This window comes from Melozone crissalis, unplaced genomic scaffold (genome assembly GCF_028551555.1).
Source record: "Melozone crissalis strain CALT ecotype California unplaced genomic scaffold, PUWL_Pcris_2 ptg000004l_1, whole genome shotgun sequence".
NCBI lineage: Eukaryota > Metazoa > Chordata > Aves > Passeriformes > Passerellidae > Melozone > Melozone crissalis.
The window spans coordinates 44,568,871-44,586,495 of record NW_026535782.1 but is presented as its reverse complement, the minus strand read 5'-3'; the positions used below and the strand labels follow the sequence as shown (position 1 = coordinate 44,586,495).

Sequence of the window (17,625 nt, the reverse complement as noted above, 5' to 3'; positions counted from 1 at the left end):
CTGATATTCCTGAACTCGTTGCTGCATTTCACAACTAAACCAACTTGGGGCCTGGACTGGAGCACAAGGTCAGCCCGCAGGGACAGAACAGTGCTGGGCTTTCTAGAGTTCAGGTTTGTTGTCTGAAGAGGCCTTATGCTTTCCCAAGCAATCTCTGCCTCTCCCCACTGCTTTCTCAAATAATATAAGAATACTTTGAGATCACATGTCATAAATCTGCACAGGAATGATCTAACCCCTACACGTTCTGTGATCTTGCAGTGCATTCTGAGAACGGCCCAAGCCTATTTCAGGAAACTGCAAAGGAAACAAGGAGATAAGATATTTCTCCTCCATGAGCACAAACAGTCCTGGTTGACCATGGCAGCACCCTGCACAGGCTGCCAGAAGCAAGGAGACTTTCCTTGGTTTGTTGCTTATCTGTAAAATGAGTCTGTGGGGGGAAATGTGATAGTCCCAAGAGGAAAGAAGTGGGGTAGGATTAATTTAGTTTAATTTTAGACAGACTAAAATGAGGTGTTGAGTCTTTCCTGCTCTCTTGATTGTCAATGGGTAGAGAGAGGAATCACCAAAGTGTAATTCAGCCCACAAGTTGTAGGCAGCTATTTTAGGATGGGCTGAGTTGCTCTGGAGGTATCTGTTCTTGGCATTTGACTAGAGAGGATGCCTAATTCCTGTGAATTGCCTATATTTTAGGTGGCTGAAGGTTAGGCAAGGTGTGACTCCCAGCTCTTGGTATCTAGTGCAACCTCACAGGGGAAGGATAGAGGGAGGAACATCATGAACAGTTTTACAGGTGAAGTCGTTTAAGCAGCAGGAACCACCACAGGATTTGCCTATGCATTTCTGAGGCAGTATGGGGGCTCCTAAGGGGAATGCTGACACAGATGGAAATAGAGCAGCACTAGTAGACATCACCATGTCATGCTTGCTAATACTTTATTCCCTGTTATTATGCTTCCAAAAATACACATTTGTGGGGACAGGAGAACTCTGAGGGTAGCAGTTAGGAGAGAGGCTAGCTTTATGGGTGAGTTTCTTCTGACTGGTCTAACAGCACTTCCAAGACATTTTGTATATCCAAAAATAATGCTCAAGGTATTGTTTTATTGAATAGTGGGCATCTGTAGAAGATTCCCCCTAGCCAAACTTTCTTTTTCCTTCCCTGAGAACCAAGGTCCTGCTGGTGAATTTTATTCAGTCGTCAGAGGGTGTGGGAGGCCCTGACTGCCCCAGCATGGGTTCAGTCAGCGTGACAGTGGCTCCCATCAAACTGGACCACTGAGGGCTGAGTGGAAGTGCTTTCTGGGAGGCTGAGCATGCTTTCTTTAGCAGCCCTGACTGTGGTGGCCCTGATGGTAATGTGAACAGGAAATTAGGTCCAGGAGCTGAAAAACAAGCCCCAGTTCAGCATCACTGGCTACTTCCGAGGCAGTAATGTTGGGCTTGATAGCTTAGAAGACGTGAAAAGTGATGACTAACAGTCCTGTAGGAAGGACCTGAGCAGCTTCCCAGGGGAATGATTAGGGTAGCTCATAGCCCTGTGGGCAGCAGGAAGAAAGGGCTCCAAGTGTACCTGCTCACATGTAGACCTTATAACAGAGATGCTTAATTAGCCCAACATGAGCTCAGCACTGTGAGTGACCGATCCCTTGCACTGCCATGCACAGTGTGCAGCTCTCTGCAGTGTTGATAATGCACTGCCTGGAGGGACTGGGCAGCCCCAGCTGTTCTCTTAGCTCGTTTTATTTGCTTAGATACTGTTATCTGAGCTTCTTGGTGTGACACCCACTAGAAAGGGGTCTGGACACGTGACTTTTATTCTATGTGCCTTTCCTCACAGTACCCTTGGGAAGGAAGAAACAAAAGTGTGCTGAGGGCTAAATAACTCATCCAAGGACAGACAGGATGCTTGTGCCAGAATCTAGATCTCCAGCTCTGTTGACTGGATTGGAAAATCTGAGTAGGTCATCTGATACCAAGAAAATTGCAGGGATAAAGCAGAGATTAGGTAAAGTTCACTTCTTCCATCTCCATTGAAAGACTTTGGCCACTTATGGATACAATGTCATATTTCAAGCATGATCTATGAGTTTTTGTTGGTATAGTAGGATTAATTAAAAAAAAGTACTTTGCTTGCATATTAGCTGGGTAGAGAAGAAAGGCTGGAAAATACAAACTCTTTAGTGTGTCTTTTACTGCACCCAGCAATGCTGTTACTGAGTTGTGACACTGTTACAAGATCATACTGATTAGGGGAATCTAAGGAGAAAAAAACCTTACCTGGCTGACATTCCATAGATGCTCCAAAGATAATTTGGCCTATCAGCATAGCAGAATTAGTAGTAATTTTTTATGGTTTTATATTAAGTATTTGGGCCTAGCATAAAGTCTGTTAAATTAACAGTTGTTCCACAAAGCAAAAGATTTGCTGTTTTTAAAGGAGGTAAGGGCATTGTGAAATACCCTGGAGTAATAGGAGACTTAAAGGAATAGGATGCAGCCTGGAGAAGAATACTACAGCTTAGGTGGCACAGCAGCAAGGATCTATGCCTCTGGGATTGTTTGGGATTTTTTGATCCTCTTTTGCCTAAATAATTAATATTTACTACTAAACTGAATATGCTGTCTATCAGTAAAGATGAGAGAGAAAAGGATAGGCTGGGAAATGCCAGGAAACTGATTCTCTCTGACTTGCATTATTTCTTCTTTAACTTCTAAATATTGGCCATTTGTGGAGTTGGCAGGGAAAAAAGAGTGACTGAAAGCTTTGAAAAGACAAAAAAAATATTTAAAGATTAAATTCTCGGGAAAATAGTCCTCTGTGTTTCAAAAATAGGATATGTTTATTGGGTCCAATGTACACGTGTAGTGGTTGTTTCATTGCTATGCAAAGATTTCATTATGCTGCTAACAGGTGGACATGAGTTTCTCTAGACTGCAGCAGTAAGGCCAGGTCAGATGGGGACATGTGCTAATTTCTGACTGAATCCAACTGCCAGTGTATCTGTGGGCTCATGTTTCGATTAAACTGAGCTGGAAGAAAGATTATGAAGATGGAAGAGGAGTGCAGAGGAATTATGTATACATGATATTTTCTTTATGGCGCCCATCAGTATGGGACTAATTTTAGAAGATGGTGTAGAATTCCATGTCTGCATTCATTGAGTTAGAGAAGCAGTAAGTCCTTGCTGAGGTCAGCAGGAGTTGCGCATGCTACACGTTTGAGAAGGAGGTGTCTGGCTTGATGACTTAGATCAAGGTTTGAAACTCTTACAGCAACAACACTGGAAAATAGGGTAATTGTTTAAAAGAAAAACCCTTTAGTTTGGAGGAAATTGTTCAAATCACATAGAGAGAAAGATTCCAAGCTTGAATTAATTTTATTTCTCCTTAATTTTGACCTTTATAAGGTGGAAAAAATGTTCAGGATGTTGGCAGAGCCTGCAGCATTGGCACTTTGTTCAGTCAGTGCCACTGGAACTAACATGAATAGGAGAAACTGGTCCCTGTGCTGAATTGCAATGGCTTATTAGCAGGTGTTTTTTCTGCTTTACCAGCAGATCTGGTAGGGAGACTTCCATGAGTCCAGCCAGTGTCATTATTCCTTCACTCTTGTAAAAAACAGAAAATTTATTGCTTACCACGAAAAACTAGGAATGTAGATTGTAAAGAACCTTAAGTGCAATTTGTCCTCTGAAGATGACTTTTTATTCTTTCTCTAGATGTACAGGGGCTTCCAGATAATGCCACATGTTCAGTACATCTACACAGAAGCCTCTGAGAGTCTTTGTGGAGTCAAGCTGGAGGTCAACAAGTACCAATATCTGATTACAGGTAATGGACCTTGTACTTCTCCATAAGCAAAACCTCTTCTGTTTTATCCACACACCTGCTAAGGACACGGGCAGTGGTGTAGATAGCTCTGTACACAATTTCCTAAGTGTTAAGATGGCCAACAGTATTCTGGTGTTCAGTACTCTACTCTGAGTGACTCTGAGAGTCACTTCACTCTCTAGGTGTCCCTCTCTTTCCTAAAGTGTGTCTTATACCCAGACATGCTGTGACAAGTATATTTTATGACAGTTCATGGCTCTCAATTTATACCTGAGCTGGCATGTCTGTTACAGGGAACTGGGTGCTACTGGGCTGTGTCATAATGGAAGGTAGTTTTTGGAATGAGCTGGAGAATGAGGTGGGGGATGCAGGGGGATGGATATGTGTCAGTTGCCAAGTCTTGTTTCTAGGGAAGGTGTCAGTTAATTTGCTCTGTTGTTAAGAGGAGCTGGAGAGCATTACTAAACTGCATGTTGCTGGTGGTGCTCTCAGCTGGCACAACACTCCTGACTTTCAGAAGCGCTGTTATCTTGCTGGCCAGAGATTCCTGAACCAGTTAATAAAAAGAGAGCATTTGCTGAGCAGTGGCTGAAGCCAAACATATTGAGAGCATTAGCAATGTCAGGAAACGAGAGAAGTGCTTGAGCTGAGAAGTGCTAACTTGTGACCATGTGTCTGTTTTCAAGGCCGGGTGTATGAGGGGAAGGTTTACACTGGCCTGTGCAACTGGTATGAGAAATGGGACCGGCTGACTCTGTCCCAGCGCAAAGGACTGAACCACCGCTATCACCTGGGCTGTAGCTGCAAGGTAGGTGTGGCTCTAGGGTGGCATTCAAGCCCAACAACTCTGTTTCTCCTGGCTGGTAATACTCAGTGATGCCAGAGAAGAGCCAGGAAGAGAAATGGAGGACAGCAATTTTTACAGAGAAGAAGTAAAGTTCATTTTCAGTGTTGAGACAGAGAAGAGACAATCAAATAAAAATGCAGAGTCTATGTCCTTAATACCCTGTTGGAATTAATTGGGATTGGGGAAGACTTTCAGAATCTATGCAGAATCATTTGCAGGTGAATGAAATCAGGTACCAAAGGCTTGGCAAGATATGCCCAGCTTTTTTCCTGTGTAAACATTTTGAGTACTTAAAACCCCACAGCCTGGCACTGGAACTAAGACTTTTGCATGTGGCGTCAGGCCTGCAAAAACATAGACATAAGCTCAACTTTTCTGCACCTGAAAAGCCCTTTTGACGACAGAATTAGCTGTGTGTGTGCAGCTAAGCACATGCTTACGTGCTTACAGAACTGAGGCTGAATTTTGTATTAGTAAGCAAGGTTTGAGGCTGTGGAATTTTGAATCACTTGTCTCTGTTAAAAAGACATATTATATAATGTTGTTTTTACATGTAGCCTTACACGATTTCTCTTTCCAATTGCAGATTAGGCCCTGCTACTATTTGCCCTGCTTTGCCACCTCCAAGAATGAGTGCATTTGGACAGACATGCTCTCCAACTTCGGCCACTCGGGATATCAAGCAAAGCACTATGCCTGCATCCAGAGGGTGGAAGGCTACTGCAGCTGGTATAGAGGATGGGCACCTCCAGACAAAACGATAATCAATGCCACAGATCCCTGAGCAGCTTTCCCTTTTCTTATCTCCCCTCTCCCTTACTTGTGGCTGATCTTCCTTTGGACACTAACTCTTACCAGATCGTGATGATGACAATGAAATTAGTGCCTATTTTCATGCAAATTCTAGCACTTCGAACACTTAAAAAAGAAAAGGAAAAAAAAAGGAAAGGAAAGAAAAAAGTCTGTGCTACCTTACTGAATTTTTAATCACCTTTTCCATTTTTTGATACCACTCATTCTGATCAGACAACATATGGGAGCTTACTTTTGCACACCAGAGGGAAAAATGGGAGGGGAAAAAAAGGAAAAAAATAAAAAAAGATGGAGCTCTTGCTCTGTTACATGTATCATTAGCTGTAGCAATATAATCTCTATTTTTTTAGGAAAACAAAAATCTAAAAACTATGCCAATTAGGCACTGTATTCTTCTATGCGCTGGCTTCCCATCACCCCTCCTCACGCACTAAGTGCTGAAAATACATAGAAAAACCTATTTTAAGGGAAACAGATTTCATTAATCAGATTAATCAGGCAAATGAAGGAAAATGAAAAGAAACCCAGCCTAAACTATGGACAAAATGACATCCAAAAGAAATCCTCCTCTCTAGGAGAGATTGGCAATGTGATTGACTCCAGCAATGGGAGACTACCTGGTGTGTCTGACCACATCATCTGGTAAAAACATTGTTGACTGATTGTCCTTGCTAATTCAGTCACAGTGTGAATGCAACAGCACATTTGAAGTTCTGGCTTTTCCCAGAACAACAGAGAGTATTTTGTATTCTTGTTGTCGTTGTTGTTTCAAAAACAAAAACCCCATCCCCTATTTTCAGGGAGGTAAATGCAACTACAGCAGAGCGTAAGAAGGGTTGTCCCATCCTGTTTTGAGCAGCATTGGCCCCTGAAATTTTTGCAGCTTAGCTTCAACAGGAAAACCAGCTTGTGAACACCTAAAACCAAACAGATGCAACAATAACAACTGTAAATCAATCATTTGCAAGAGGGAAAGGGGAGACTTGCTAGAACTCATATTATTAAAAAAAATATTGCCAAAATAGTGTTTTGCTGAACTAAGATGTATATACACATAATGACATAAGCTATTTTTGACAGGATGTGGAATTTTTTTGGTGTTATAAACAAAAGAATGGTTTGATTGTGTTTTAAAGACAGAAATATTGACATTCCGAGTTGGTGAGTCGCTTTTAAGATATTGAAGCTCCAGTGTATCTGCAGTAGTGGCTACAGTCATTGTTTCCTCTGTAACTCCTTGCACCACGGTTCCTCCCCTGCAGCTACAATAGCTGCGTTTGTTTATATGGTGAAAGGAAGTGTGTGTGTGGGCTAGGCAAGGAAAAGTGGTCTTCTAATAAGTGTTGTCTGGGATCATAAAATTTTCAGCTGCCCGGAGGATTCCTTCTGTGTCAAGTGCTGTGTTTCCCCCTAGGCACTGTTAAGCATAGCCCTGTGCATGTGCTCATACCATGTCCTGCAGTCATGTGGGAGGAGAAGCCTTACTGTCTTGTGCTTTGCTGTTGACTGGAGAAGTTTTTTTCATTATATTTTGGTTTTTTATTATTAAGAAAACTATAATATAATTTTTCTTATAAAATAAAAGTATTTTAAGTTTTAATGATGGTGAAGAAGGGGTGCTGACAAAATGGGTGACCTAAGTTTTGGATGGGGAGGGCTTGGGCAGGGAGAAGATTGTGCTTAACTTCATTTTTGTATTATTATGATTATTTATCTTAAGTTTTGATATATCTTCCATTCATTCCACTTATAAAGCAGAGCTGCCATGAGCAGGAAAAAGTTGTAGCAGTGATCCAGCTTGGGGCAATACAGCATTTTACAATCAGTGACCTCAATTACTGGAGAGTTGTTTAGAACCACTTTGCCAAATGGAAAAGAATGGGTGTCTGAGATGGGCCCTGACGTGTTTTTAAGTTCCTTGCGTGCTACCAGAGCTCTGCCAGATGTATGCCCTCTGAAACACCCCATTTGCTGGATGACTTGTTGCAGCAAAAAGCTTCATTTTTAGCATGAACTTTGAAGGGCATTTTCACAGAATTGCTGTAAGAAGTGCCCAGGTCTGCCACATATATTTTTTTTTCCCAGCAGCTCTGAGTGGCAATGCAGCACAAAACACATTAAAAGTCTATTGGATTTTCCTGTGATTTAGATTTGGAACATTTCTCAGAAGTCCTCTTCCCTGTGACTACTCCTAAATAATGGGTTGGAGATGAGAGGGAGAGTAGGGTGCTTCATGACACCTGTCACAGGACCAGGTGGTGGTTCAGAAAATTCTTCCTTTTGGCAAAATATGGGTTTGGGCTTTGGGCTCAGTGGAACAATCTCTGCTTGATTTTTGCATGGCTGACAAAATCTGTGAGGGTCACTGGGGGCAGAATGGAGCCGCCCTCAGTGTCTGCATTGTTTGGAGTCGGCATTGCAGGATGTGGCCCTCCTCAAGCTCAAGGTGACTTGGCAAAGCCAGTGTCTCTTTGAGCTGCAGCCACTTCTCACAGCTTTGGAAGGCTAAACAATAATGCCCCTTGATGCAGTAAAGTGTTGATCTGAGTTTTCATTAAACTGCAGCTCTGCATATTTTACCTGTCACTGATTTCATTTAGCTAGCTGAGACATCACAGTATTGCACTCAAATTATTGTGAAAATATTTGCGTTCTAATGCTATGAGGACTTGTGTCCCTACGTAGGATATAATGTAGCTATGTGCTTTGTAAACAACAAAACAGCAGATGCATTACCAGAAAGTGAAGCATATTCCCACTTTGTTTTGCAGACAGTAAAATGTTTCTGAGATGCAGACAGCTGGACTGGCAAGGGCAGAGGTTTGGTGGCAAATCTTTGCCCTTGCTGTGTAAAGAAACAGTTGTTAAGGCTTTTCAAAATGTGAAGCCAAAAGGAGGGGGAAGAATCCAATGAAAATACATTTCTTTTGGGAAGCTTCTTTATTTTGTTTCTGTGGATGCTATCAGGGACATGCATTTCTTGGGCTTGTGCTTGCATTAAGGACCTGCCTGAAGGCACTTCTGAAGTAGAAGCCATTACATGGATTGAAGAGGCTCTAAATTGGACTCAAAGACTTCTTCCTTTCTGTCAGCTCTCCTTTCTTCTGCCTTGCTAAGTCACTTCTGCCTGCCAATGGAGATGCCCAGGATTACACACACAGTCCCTGCCACCATGCTTTAGACACACAAACATTATTAAAAATACTTTTAAAAGTGCATAGCTAATATCTAGACTGAAGCTGTTCAGTTTCTTATGCATATTTTTTCCCTTACTTGCTGTAGAGTGTTTTCCCCTTTAATATGACAAAAATAGATATTGAAGGTTTGGGAAAGGTTAGATTCTATTTGCCTTTTCCAAAATGGAGAGGGTAGAGAGTAGGAGGAGATCTGTGCATGGAGTTTCTTAAATAAAGTCCTCTTGTGGGAGGCTTCTACCTCCCCTGTATGGGAAAAAAATTTGCCATTTTTAAGTCTCAGTTTCCCATGTTTTGAAGAGTTACGTGGCCCTTTAGGTAGGACTATTCTAAAACATAAATCTATCATTGTATCCCATTTATACTTGTCACAGTGAAATGCTGATGGGAAACATACTGTTGTGTTTTTATAGTAAAGACTGTTGGAAATAAAGGCCTCCATGAGAACAAGTTTCTATCCTTGCAGGTGTCTCTGAAAATACTGCTCGCTTATAATGTGCTTTACAGCTTCAAAGGACAGAACAGAATTTAGGGAACTGCAAAAAGTTTTGGTTTTTTTTAGAGTAAGTGACTTCTGGGGCTACCAGTCTTGAGAAAAAAACATAAAAAACCCACTAAACATTTGCTGCTGTTTTGCTTGTACTGGCTTCTCCTCCCCTCTGACGCTGTCCTTCCTTCATAGAGCCACTCTGCTGTTCCTGATAGTCATGGAAACTTGGGGAGAGAAACAAACCCATGTGAAAAATCTTGTCCAGAAGAAATGTATTTGTTGCTCAATTTTCTAGCACTGTTTACAGATTTCCTCCATGTTATTTATAAATTTTATATTCAGTGAATGTATATTGTCTTTTAAGGTAATGTTGCATAATGTTCACTTTTTATAGTGTCCTTTTATTCTAAACAGTAAAGTGGTTTTATTTCTATCACAGACATTCTGTCTCTGCTTCACTTATATTAGTTCTTGTTGACTTCAAATGTACACAAATGGATTTGCAACTGGATTTCTTAATTTCCTTCCCCTTCCTGATACCCTTTTATTGGTCCCAAAGGAGATATTCCACCTCTGGTAATTCTTGTGCTTTGGCAAAGATCCCTTCAGGAACCCCCCCCTCTTTTTAAGAGCTTGTTCTCTCTAAGAATTGTTATTGTGGTCATAAGCCCAGGAGAGGCGAAAAATCCATTTTGAAGTTAATGACTCCCAGTTGTTAATTGGCCATAGGAGGTCAGTACAGAGCAAGGCACTCATTAGGGCTGGCTGTAGCACCAGTAGGTCCTTGGAAGAACACTTACCAGATTGCTCTTATTTCCAGAAAACTGAACATTATGGGGAGGTCTGAAAGGTGCGTGCCCATGGCAAAGGGAAGAGAGGTTCATCTTCTCTGCTGTGAAATGTCAGAATCTTGTGTCCTCTCTTTAGGCTTACTGTTTAAGGCTAATTTGAAGTCCCCTGTTCTCGTGAGAAGGAAGCTTCAGAAAAAGCATTTTCAGATAAGTTAAAATGCTCACAAAAATGGACCTACTGTTAGAAACCTCCTATATCTCACTTTTTACTCTTGGAAAGTCTAGTCTCTACAGAGATGAAGGAATGAAGAGGTCTTTGAATCTGTTCTCTGCTTAATCCAAAGGTTTAGAAAGTAGACTCTGGAAAATTTTGGATATAGAAGGATGAGGGTCTCCTATGTGAGAATTTAAGTGCTTAAAGTGTGTCACATTGCAGAGAGGTGAAACCATAAACACTTCCAGGGGGCGACCCATCAAAGGAACACACTGAGTTTTATGAGTGCTCACTGGTACAGCTTGGAAATACCTCCAGGAGAGTGAAGAGAAAGAGTGGTAAAAGAGGATCAGTATATTCCTATCTGACAAATGGAGAAGCTGATGCACAGTGGAGAAGCAACTTCCACAGGTGTTTGGTGATGACTGTAATGCAGCATGCTTGGTGCACTTGACCTCTCAGACACTCACAACCCAGGATGCTGAGAAGATGCTCCCAGAAAAGATATTTATAACTTGTGAAGATTCATTCTGTGAGGCAGACCACCCCCGTCACCTGGGAAGGGCTGACCTGAACTTGCCCAAGTGGATTGTTGCTCTGTAAATTGTTGGGAAGTGACTGATTTAAACCAGATTACTCAGGCTTGCATGTCAGCAGTAGTGTTTGTATTCATATGAGATTACCTACAGTTTAAAAGGCTTCCTGTACCCTTTTGGAAGTAAGTAATAGCATCTCCAAGTAGGTGATTAGTTACAAAGATGGAAAATAAGTGAAATTAAGATCAGTGCTAAACCAATCTACTTTGCTGCTACCAAATATATCTACATCTGTGGAACCAAGAATCAGCCTGACAATAAAAATGTGCTAAAAGTGCTAACTTATTTGCAATGATAACCTTTATCAAGTCTTCAAAAAATACTGTTCCTGAAATGGTGGTCCAAGTCACAACCGTCCTGAACTATTACTTACATCACAAAACCGTCTTCATAAATCATTAGTAATTAAATGCAACAGCTATGTGACTACTTATCTTATAAATGTGGAAAACACTGTCACATTGTTCAAGGACTATCCATTTCTTTATGTCTTCAATGATAATATAACTTCATGACTGTACTTACCTCCACAATGCGCCTGTGAAGCATGGAAGTGCCATGGTCTACACAGCACTTCCATGGTAGAGAGAGTACTGCAACAGAGAGGTAAAGGACTGGCATTTCAAAATATTTGAGTACCTAGCAGGCAGCAGTGGGATTTTTCACAAGAAACTAGAGGATCATGTATCTACACCCTATTTTGTGTTGTGGCTGGCCCACAGTTGCAACAAGCGTGTGAGAAAAGATGGGATTGAATATTTTTGAGCCTTAGAGTTTGACATCTCAACAACCCTCATGTTCAGGCTGGCAATGCTGCTTGGGTTCACAGTCAAGCCTGGGAAATTAGCTCAGCCAGCCAGTGGTCACACAAGGGGTCATGGTTCATACAGGGTTTCATCAAAGCCTCAGCCATGTAGGAAGAGCCACTAATTCATGGATGTAAGTTGGGAGCAAAAACTCACAAAGGACTAGTCTTTCCTTTAACACAGGGAAAAAAAGAGCCATGACCAGCTGTAAACAAAGCCCCTCTCTTTGCCATGTTCTCCGGGACTAAAGGCACCTCTGCAGATTTCTTTGGAAGGTGCCCTGAGAGTTTGGTACAGTGCCCAGCAGTCACACAGGGCACTGAGTGTTCAGCTGTTGACAGAAAGACCAGACCCCAAAGCACTGTGCAAAGAAAACATGAGAAGCTGAAACAAACTCTTTTAAGAACTCCAGGTTACCCTGAGTACCTTCAGGTTGATAAATGTTTCATGGATGGTGAGCATGTGACAGACCAAGCAAACTAACATTGTGAAACAAACATCTCTTAGGACCCATGTTCCAAATTGTCAGAATATTTTTAAACAATTCCATGAGCAGGGAAAATCCACTTTATCTGAATAGAGTGATTAATTCCTCTAAGGGATGAGCTTTTTGTTGACTGTGTTTTAAAATGGAATTCTGCTTTAGTTTTGGGCCTTTGAGCCTCTTTGTACATTTTTTCAGGGTCCTTACATGACTTAGGGAAGGGCTGGGCAAGAAAGGAAAGAGGTTCCCAAGCAGTGCCTTTTGCATAGCACTTTTTAGCTAGTATTTTTCTGTAAGCAAAATTCAGATTCTTCCCAGCATTCCTGCCACCATTTCCCAGGTCCAGCTTGCATCTGTTGCCTCCACCTCATCCACAGTGGCATCAGAAGAAAACAAAGTTACTCACCATCTGCTTATGGCTTGGGAAGAACGTTTGCTCCACCAGGGGGAACTTCTCAGGGCCCAGCGAGTTGAAGATTTTAATGAGCTGAGAGAACTTGGGGTGAGGGAGAGGGAACAAAAAACAGACACAGTGGATGTCAGTGACTCATTGTGCAACAGGCAAATGCTTGCAAAATGTTCTGACAGTGGTGAAGGAGGTGAGAGAAATGTTATCATGTCTTTCCCACCTTGCTTTCTTGACCTGAGAGCAGCAAGAAAATATGATGCTGCTGTATTTATTCATGGCCAAGCCAGCCTATGTACACAAACCTGAACTAAGGAGGCACAGAAGGGATTCATGAGCCAGAAGGGAATCAGTTTGCATTTACTTAGAGATCTACTATGGACAAGATTTGCATTCAAAATGCAACTGGGGAGAGGAACTTTTCTTAGTAGAGGATAGAGCCAGGAAATCAGTGCCACCGCTCCCATCAGAGACCAAATAAACCAAAGCTGTCCCTTGGATCTCTTCCTCACAACCAAATCCAAGCAAGGCACTTTGCGCTGGAGGGCAGGAGAGCTGCTAAGGGACAGCGATTACAACAGGGTTTGAGTGTCAGACCAAGGGAGTAGAGTCCGCTGTTAACCAGAACTGACATTTATTGTGAACCAAGGGCCCCCAACAGCCCTTCATGAATGATGAGAGAGAGACAGGTTCATCTGCCTGTCCCTGTCCCATCTACCATGAGGTCTGAGGGAGGCCCCACTCTGTGAGGGCAGTATGACATCAATGGGGACAGCAGCCACTCCAGCATTTCACACACAAGGAAGAACATTTGTCATTGTCCCCACCCATCAGCATGAACTTCACCATCATCACCACTATCACCATTATAAACCCTTTTACTCTGCAGGGTTGTGCCCAACCAGACACAAAGCTCCCCATGGTAGGACTGAGTTTTGATCTCTGTTCAGGTTCCAAAACCCTGAGAGAAGTGTAACACATCACAGCAAATTCCTGCTCCACTTCAGCCATCTGTGAAGCAAGCAGACCATTCTGTATGTTCTCTGCAGCCTCCCTGTTCAATCCATCATTCATCACACAGAGAAAAAAAAATCAAAACTATAAAGGGGAAACTAATAACCATGACAGAAAATGTTTCTGAAGTAGGGTTCATATGCCAAAGAGAGTAAGAGTGATGCTTATCCCAGAATCTCAGGAGGAGCTTAGACACAGCCCTGCTACCACAGTGCTGAACTGGCATGACTGTTGGTGAAGTGGTTGGACTGGCAGCCACACAAGAGAATAAAGTGTTTGGGAATTGGTTCCTGCTGAGCTGGTAGGTAGATCTGAGTTCTCCATTGAGTCCTATTCACAGTGTAGTTTATAAATTGAATTCAGTTTCCAAGCCCCTCAGAATCAGGCAAAATCAAGTTAATTAATAAAGGTCTCCACCTTGGGCCAAGTAAGGACAGATTTTAAGTCTTTGCATGAGTTTCTCAAGTTGTCCATCAAAGGTAGGGATGTATTAATCTTGAAGGAGATCTCTGTGTCACCTAAGGGAAGGAAACAGTCATCTAGGGAAGAAGGGAAAGAAAAGAAAGTTCCCTTTCTTCACAATAGCAGCTTAGTTTTGCATGTTCTGAGCACTTCTGGGCAAGAGCTGGAGCCAGTAAATGCACCAAATCACAACACCAAGGTTACATTGCAGATAGAGAGAGGTACTGAGGATGTTTTCTGCTGAGTAGCCCTGCTAAGCCTTCTCTCCTGGTTACTGGGCTAGGCTAACCACTCCAAAAGAATTGCTACATAAGAAGTGGAAACTTAATTTGCTGGTGGAGAAGAACAACCCCTTTGAGAGTTAAATCTTGGCATGCAGTCACTGTGAAAAAAAATTAGGCTGCAAGGTGTGTGCCAGAACCAGGCCAAATGCTGAAGAGGCAGCTGCCAGCAGATTTGCAGACAAATGCAAAGAATCCTTTTCCTAATCTCGTAGTTCAAAACACAGCATTTAAAGAAAATCCAGGAAACATCAAGAGGCAGCATATCCCATCACTAACACCACCACCACCCTCACATGCATCAGCAGATAAGAGGAAAAACTCCCAATGTAGAATAATTATTGTTGGCAAGGAGGGTATTGATGTTGTGAAAGGAGGACAGCTTGCTTCTCTCAACTACTTACACTAGCCCTGCACATTCTAGAAAAGAAAAATAAAGCCCTGTTTTGACTAGCAAGGTGAGCAAACAGGGCTTAAAAGTTAAACACAATGAGCCAGACACAGAGAGAGAAGGAAAAACACTCTGGCTGAGAACAGCCCATGCCCCTTGCTGTGTGTGCATGCAGCCCTGGTGAACCATGGACACCGTGATGTTGAGGCAATGTACAGTTATCCTGGGAAAACAGCTCAAACAAAATAACTGGAACAACTGACAGACAGTGTTCTGACTTGCTCCTTTTGAGGCATACAGCTCTTGGCTGTTGCTGAAATAGCGAGTGTTTCAGATGAGAGATTCAGACATCTGGGAGACTCGTCACTGGGCCAAGCCTGCAAAAAGGTCTGACTTTGGTATTGCCCCTCATGGGACAGTTCCCTCCCATTTTCTCTTTTTTTACCAGTTATTAGGGACAGGATGTTGACAAAGAGACTCCCATGTTAAGTGGTGCAGCAGCCTCTGAGATACCTGATAACAGAGCTCAAGTAACATCTCCCCATGCAGATGGGTAGGAATGTTGTTGTCAGCAGCTCTGCTAGATATAACCACACCTTCCACATGCTGGCAGCAGTTCTGGCTTTCTGTCCTTCCACTGGTTTTAGTGAGATTGCATCCAGACCACAGATAACACATGGGGGAAGGCAGAGCCTGGTTTAAGGTACCTGGAACACGCAGGCAAGGGAAATGCCTTGGCCTGACTGTTTGGAGAACAGCTACATGCAGGGAGTCTTTGCAGAGAAATGAAAAGTTCCATTCAGAGCATCTTAAGGCCTTTCACACATTTTGAAAGTGCCTAGGTCATCAGGGAGCCTGTTTCCCTTGACAGTCAATAACAGTTTGGCTAGGAGTCCCTGGACTCAGGAGGGGACTGTCAGAAAAACTTCATGTTTTCTGCTGCCTAACAGATGCAGAAGTTGCTTTGCAATTACAGACATTACCTGCATGCAGTGTGAGTACTACTCTGAGCATTCTTCCCACTGTATTTTGGACTGCAACTTAGAATTCTAACACAGAAATTACTATTGGTCCTTGAAGCATTGTGCTTAGTGTGCTTGTAGTATTATTTCTCAATAGTTCTGGGATCATGTTAGACTTCTTAGATGTTTCTCTTAGAATGTGAGACTCCCTGAATACTTTTTTCTTTTCTCTCATAAACATCTAATTCAAACTGTGTCTGTTTTAATCTTAAAAGAAATTTTTGTATTGCAGAACTGGAAACCTGGCAAACGCCATTAAAAATGGGGCTGCATGTTTGAGTAAACTCAAAACCAAACTCAGCTGATTGTAATTAGAGTTGCTGAGAATAAAACATGGTTGCAAACTGCCAAGGAAAAGCAGTCTCAATTTCATTCCCCTCCACAAAATCATAAACATTTCTATGAAATGGAACCGTTTTTGGAGAAAATAAAAAATGAGAGTGAAAAGCACATTTCCCAGGGGTATTTAATTTCATTTCTTCATGCATCTCAACTGTTGTCTCGATCCAAAAAGTTTCCAGTAATCTTTGTTATGCAGATCCCTTATTTCAAGATGCCTGTTTTGCAATCAAAGTGGAACGTGCACTGAAGTGTCCCTATCTCTCACTTCCCAGATATCACAAAAAAAAAATCTTCTGATTCTGCTGCCAGTGAAGCTTTTTGCCCTCCAATACCCCACTGCAATCTCTCCATGAGCTTAAATACCATGTGAATGTTGCTCATTCAATGCAATCTTAGATTGCTGAGCACGATACAATCACTGGTTTGGGGGTGATGGGTGTGCAGGGGCAGCAAGGAAAGGAGGCACTCTGAAAACCTGTTTAAATTGTTTGCAAGTGGTTTCCTTGACTCCTCTGGGAAGGCTGTCTGTGCCAGCTGTATTCCCTGTGAGGAAAGCATGGCACAACCAGACCCAGAGCAGCTAGAGCCAAGCTGCTGGCAGCGCCAAGTTCTCCCACACTGCCTTTCCAGCACTGCTTTTTTTTTCTTCCTTTTTCTAATGTGCTAAGTTTGTTTGTTTCCTTTTATTTTAGATGCCTAAATATAGGCCTTTCACATCCTGAGGCCCCTTCACACCATCAGAAACACAATTACAAGGCATGAGTTGCAAAGTGTCAACTAAGCCCTGACTGACTTGACCCCAAAATCAGACGGAATGGACCACATGGCAGTGTAAATGTGGAGGGTTTTTGTCTGGTCATCAGGGCCAATTCACTTGTGTGTAGGACCAGCTGTCAGAAACAGTGTGGAGGTGTGGTACTGAGCCTGGAACTGAAAGATCAAATGGAAACAGGTCAAATGTACATTGACCACCTATACAGTGATGGCAAAATGAGATTGGTCTCACTACCCTGATTATTGCATGACAGCATTTTTGGAAAAGACAAGATCTTTCTTTTGGTCTCAACAAACCCCACAAATGTTGTAAAAGGGGTGAAAACTGAAAAGACTCTGTTTATTACACCGGTACCATTTTAGTAAGAAATTACTTAAATCCAACACTGCTCAGTCATGGAAATGAAAGTCTGAGGCCTCATCTGGACTTGAGCTACCAACCAACACACTGAGGACCACTAGGATCTTTATTCCAAGGAGAAAAGCAACAATAAAACCCCACTTAATTTGGTGATGAGGAAGATAGCTATCATTTGCTATAAAAATTCCATCTCACCCCAAGCTCAATTTGTTCAATGAGTAAGGGAATTCCTGAAAACGCATCTAAAAGTTTTCCATGGAAAACTTTCATCTTGGAAAGCCCCACCTCCTTCTCACATCCATATAGCTGTAGTTTGCTGCTTTGAAGAATGCAGTGAAATTTCCATTCTGGAAGCATCAGTGATCAGAGAACACATTTTGGGACAAAACTGCTTGGAAAACGCATACAAGAATTCCAAAATGGTATCAGGATCTGACTTCCTCCTGCAGGTGCTGCCATGGACAGCCTTACTCTTGTGGCTCATGGCCAAATTATCTCTC

At 42.3% G+C, this 17,625-nt stretch overlaps 2 protein-coding genes across 5 annotated transcripts in view; one reads left to right on the top strand and one right to left on the bottom strand.

Annotated features, from left to right (window-relative positions):
* Positions 1 to 9,621, top strand: part of TIMP3 (TIMP metallopeptidase inhibitor 3) — a 37,558-nt gene extending 27,937 nt beyond the window's left edge. Inside the window, exons 3-6 of the mRNA XM_054280251.1 lie at positions 3,726 to 3,837; positions 4,524 to 4,645; positions 5,271 to 7,285; positions 7,342 to 9,621. Coding sequence (XP_054136226.1) covers positions 3,726 to 3,837; positions 4,524 to 4,645; positions 5,271 to 5,468 — 432 coding nt within the window. The 3' untranslated portion in view covers positions 5,469 to 7,285; positions 7,342 to 9,621. The remainder of the gene's footprint in view (positions 1 to 3,725; positions 3,838 to 4,523; positions 4,646 to 5,270; positions 7,286 to 7,341) is intronic.
* The window catches only part of SYN3 (synapsin III), a 184,029-nt gene that overhangs the window by 112,899 nt on the left and 53,505 nt on the right, over positions 1 to 17,625 (bottom strand). For all 4 annotated transcript variants that reach the window (XM_054280212.1, XM_054280222.1, XM_054280204.1 and 1 more), the window contains one exon: positions 12,479 to 12,568. In XM_054280212.1, the coding sequence (XP_054136187.1) occupies positions 12,479 to 12,568 (90 nt within the window). The remainder of the gene's footprint in view (positions 1 to 12,478; positions 12,569 to 17,625) is intronic.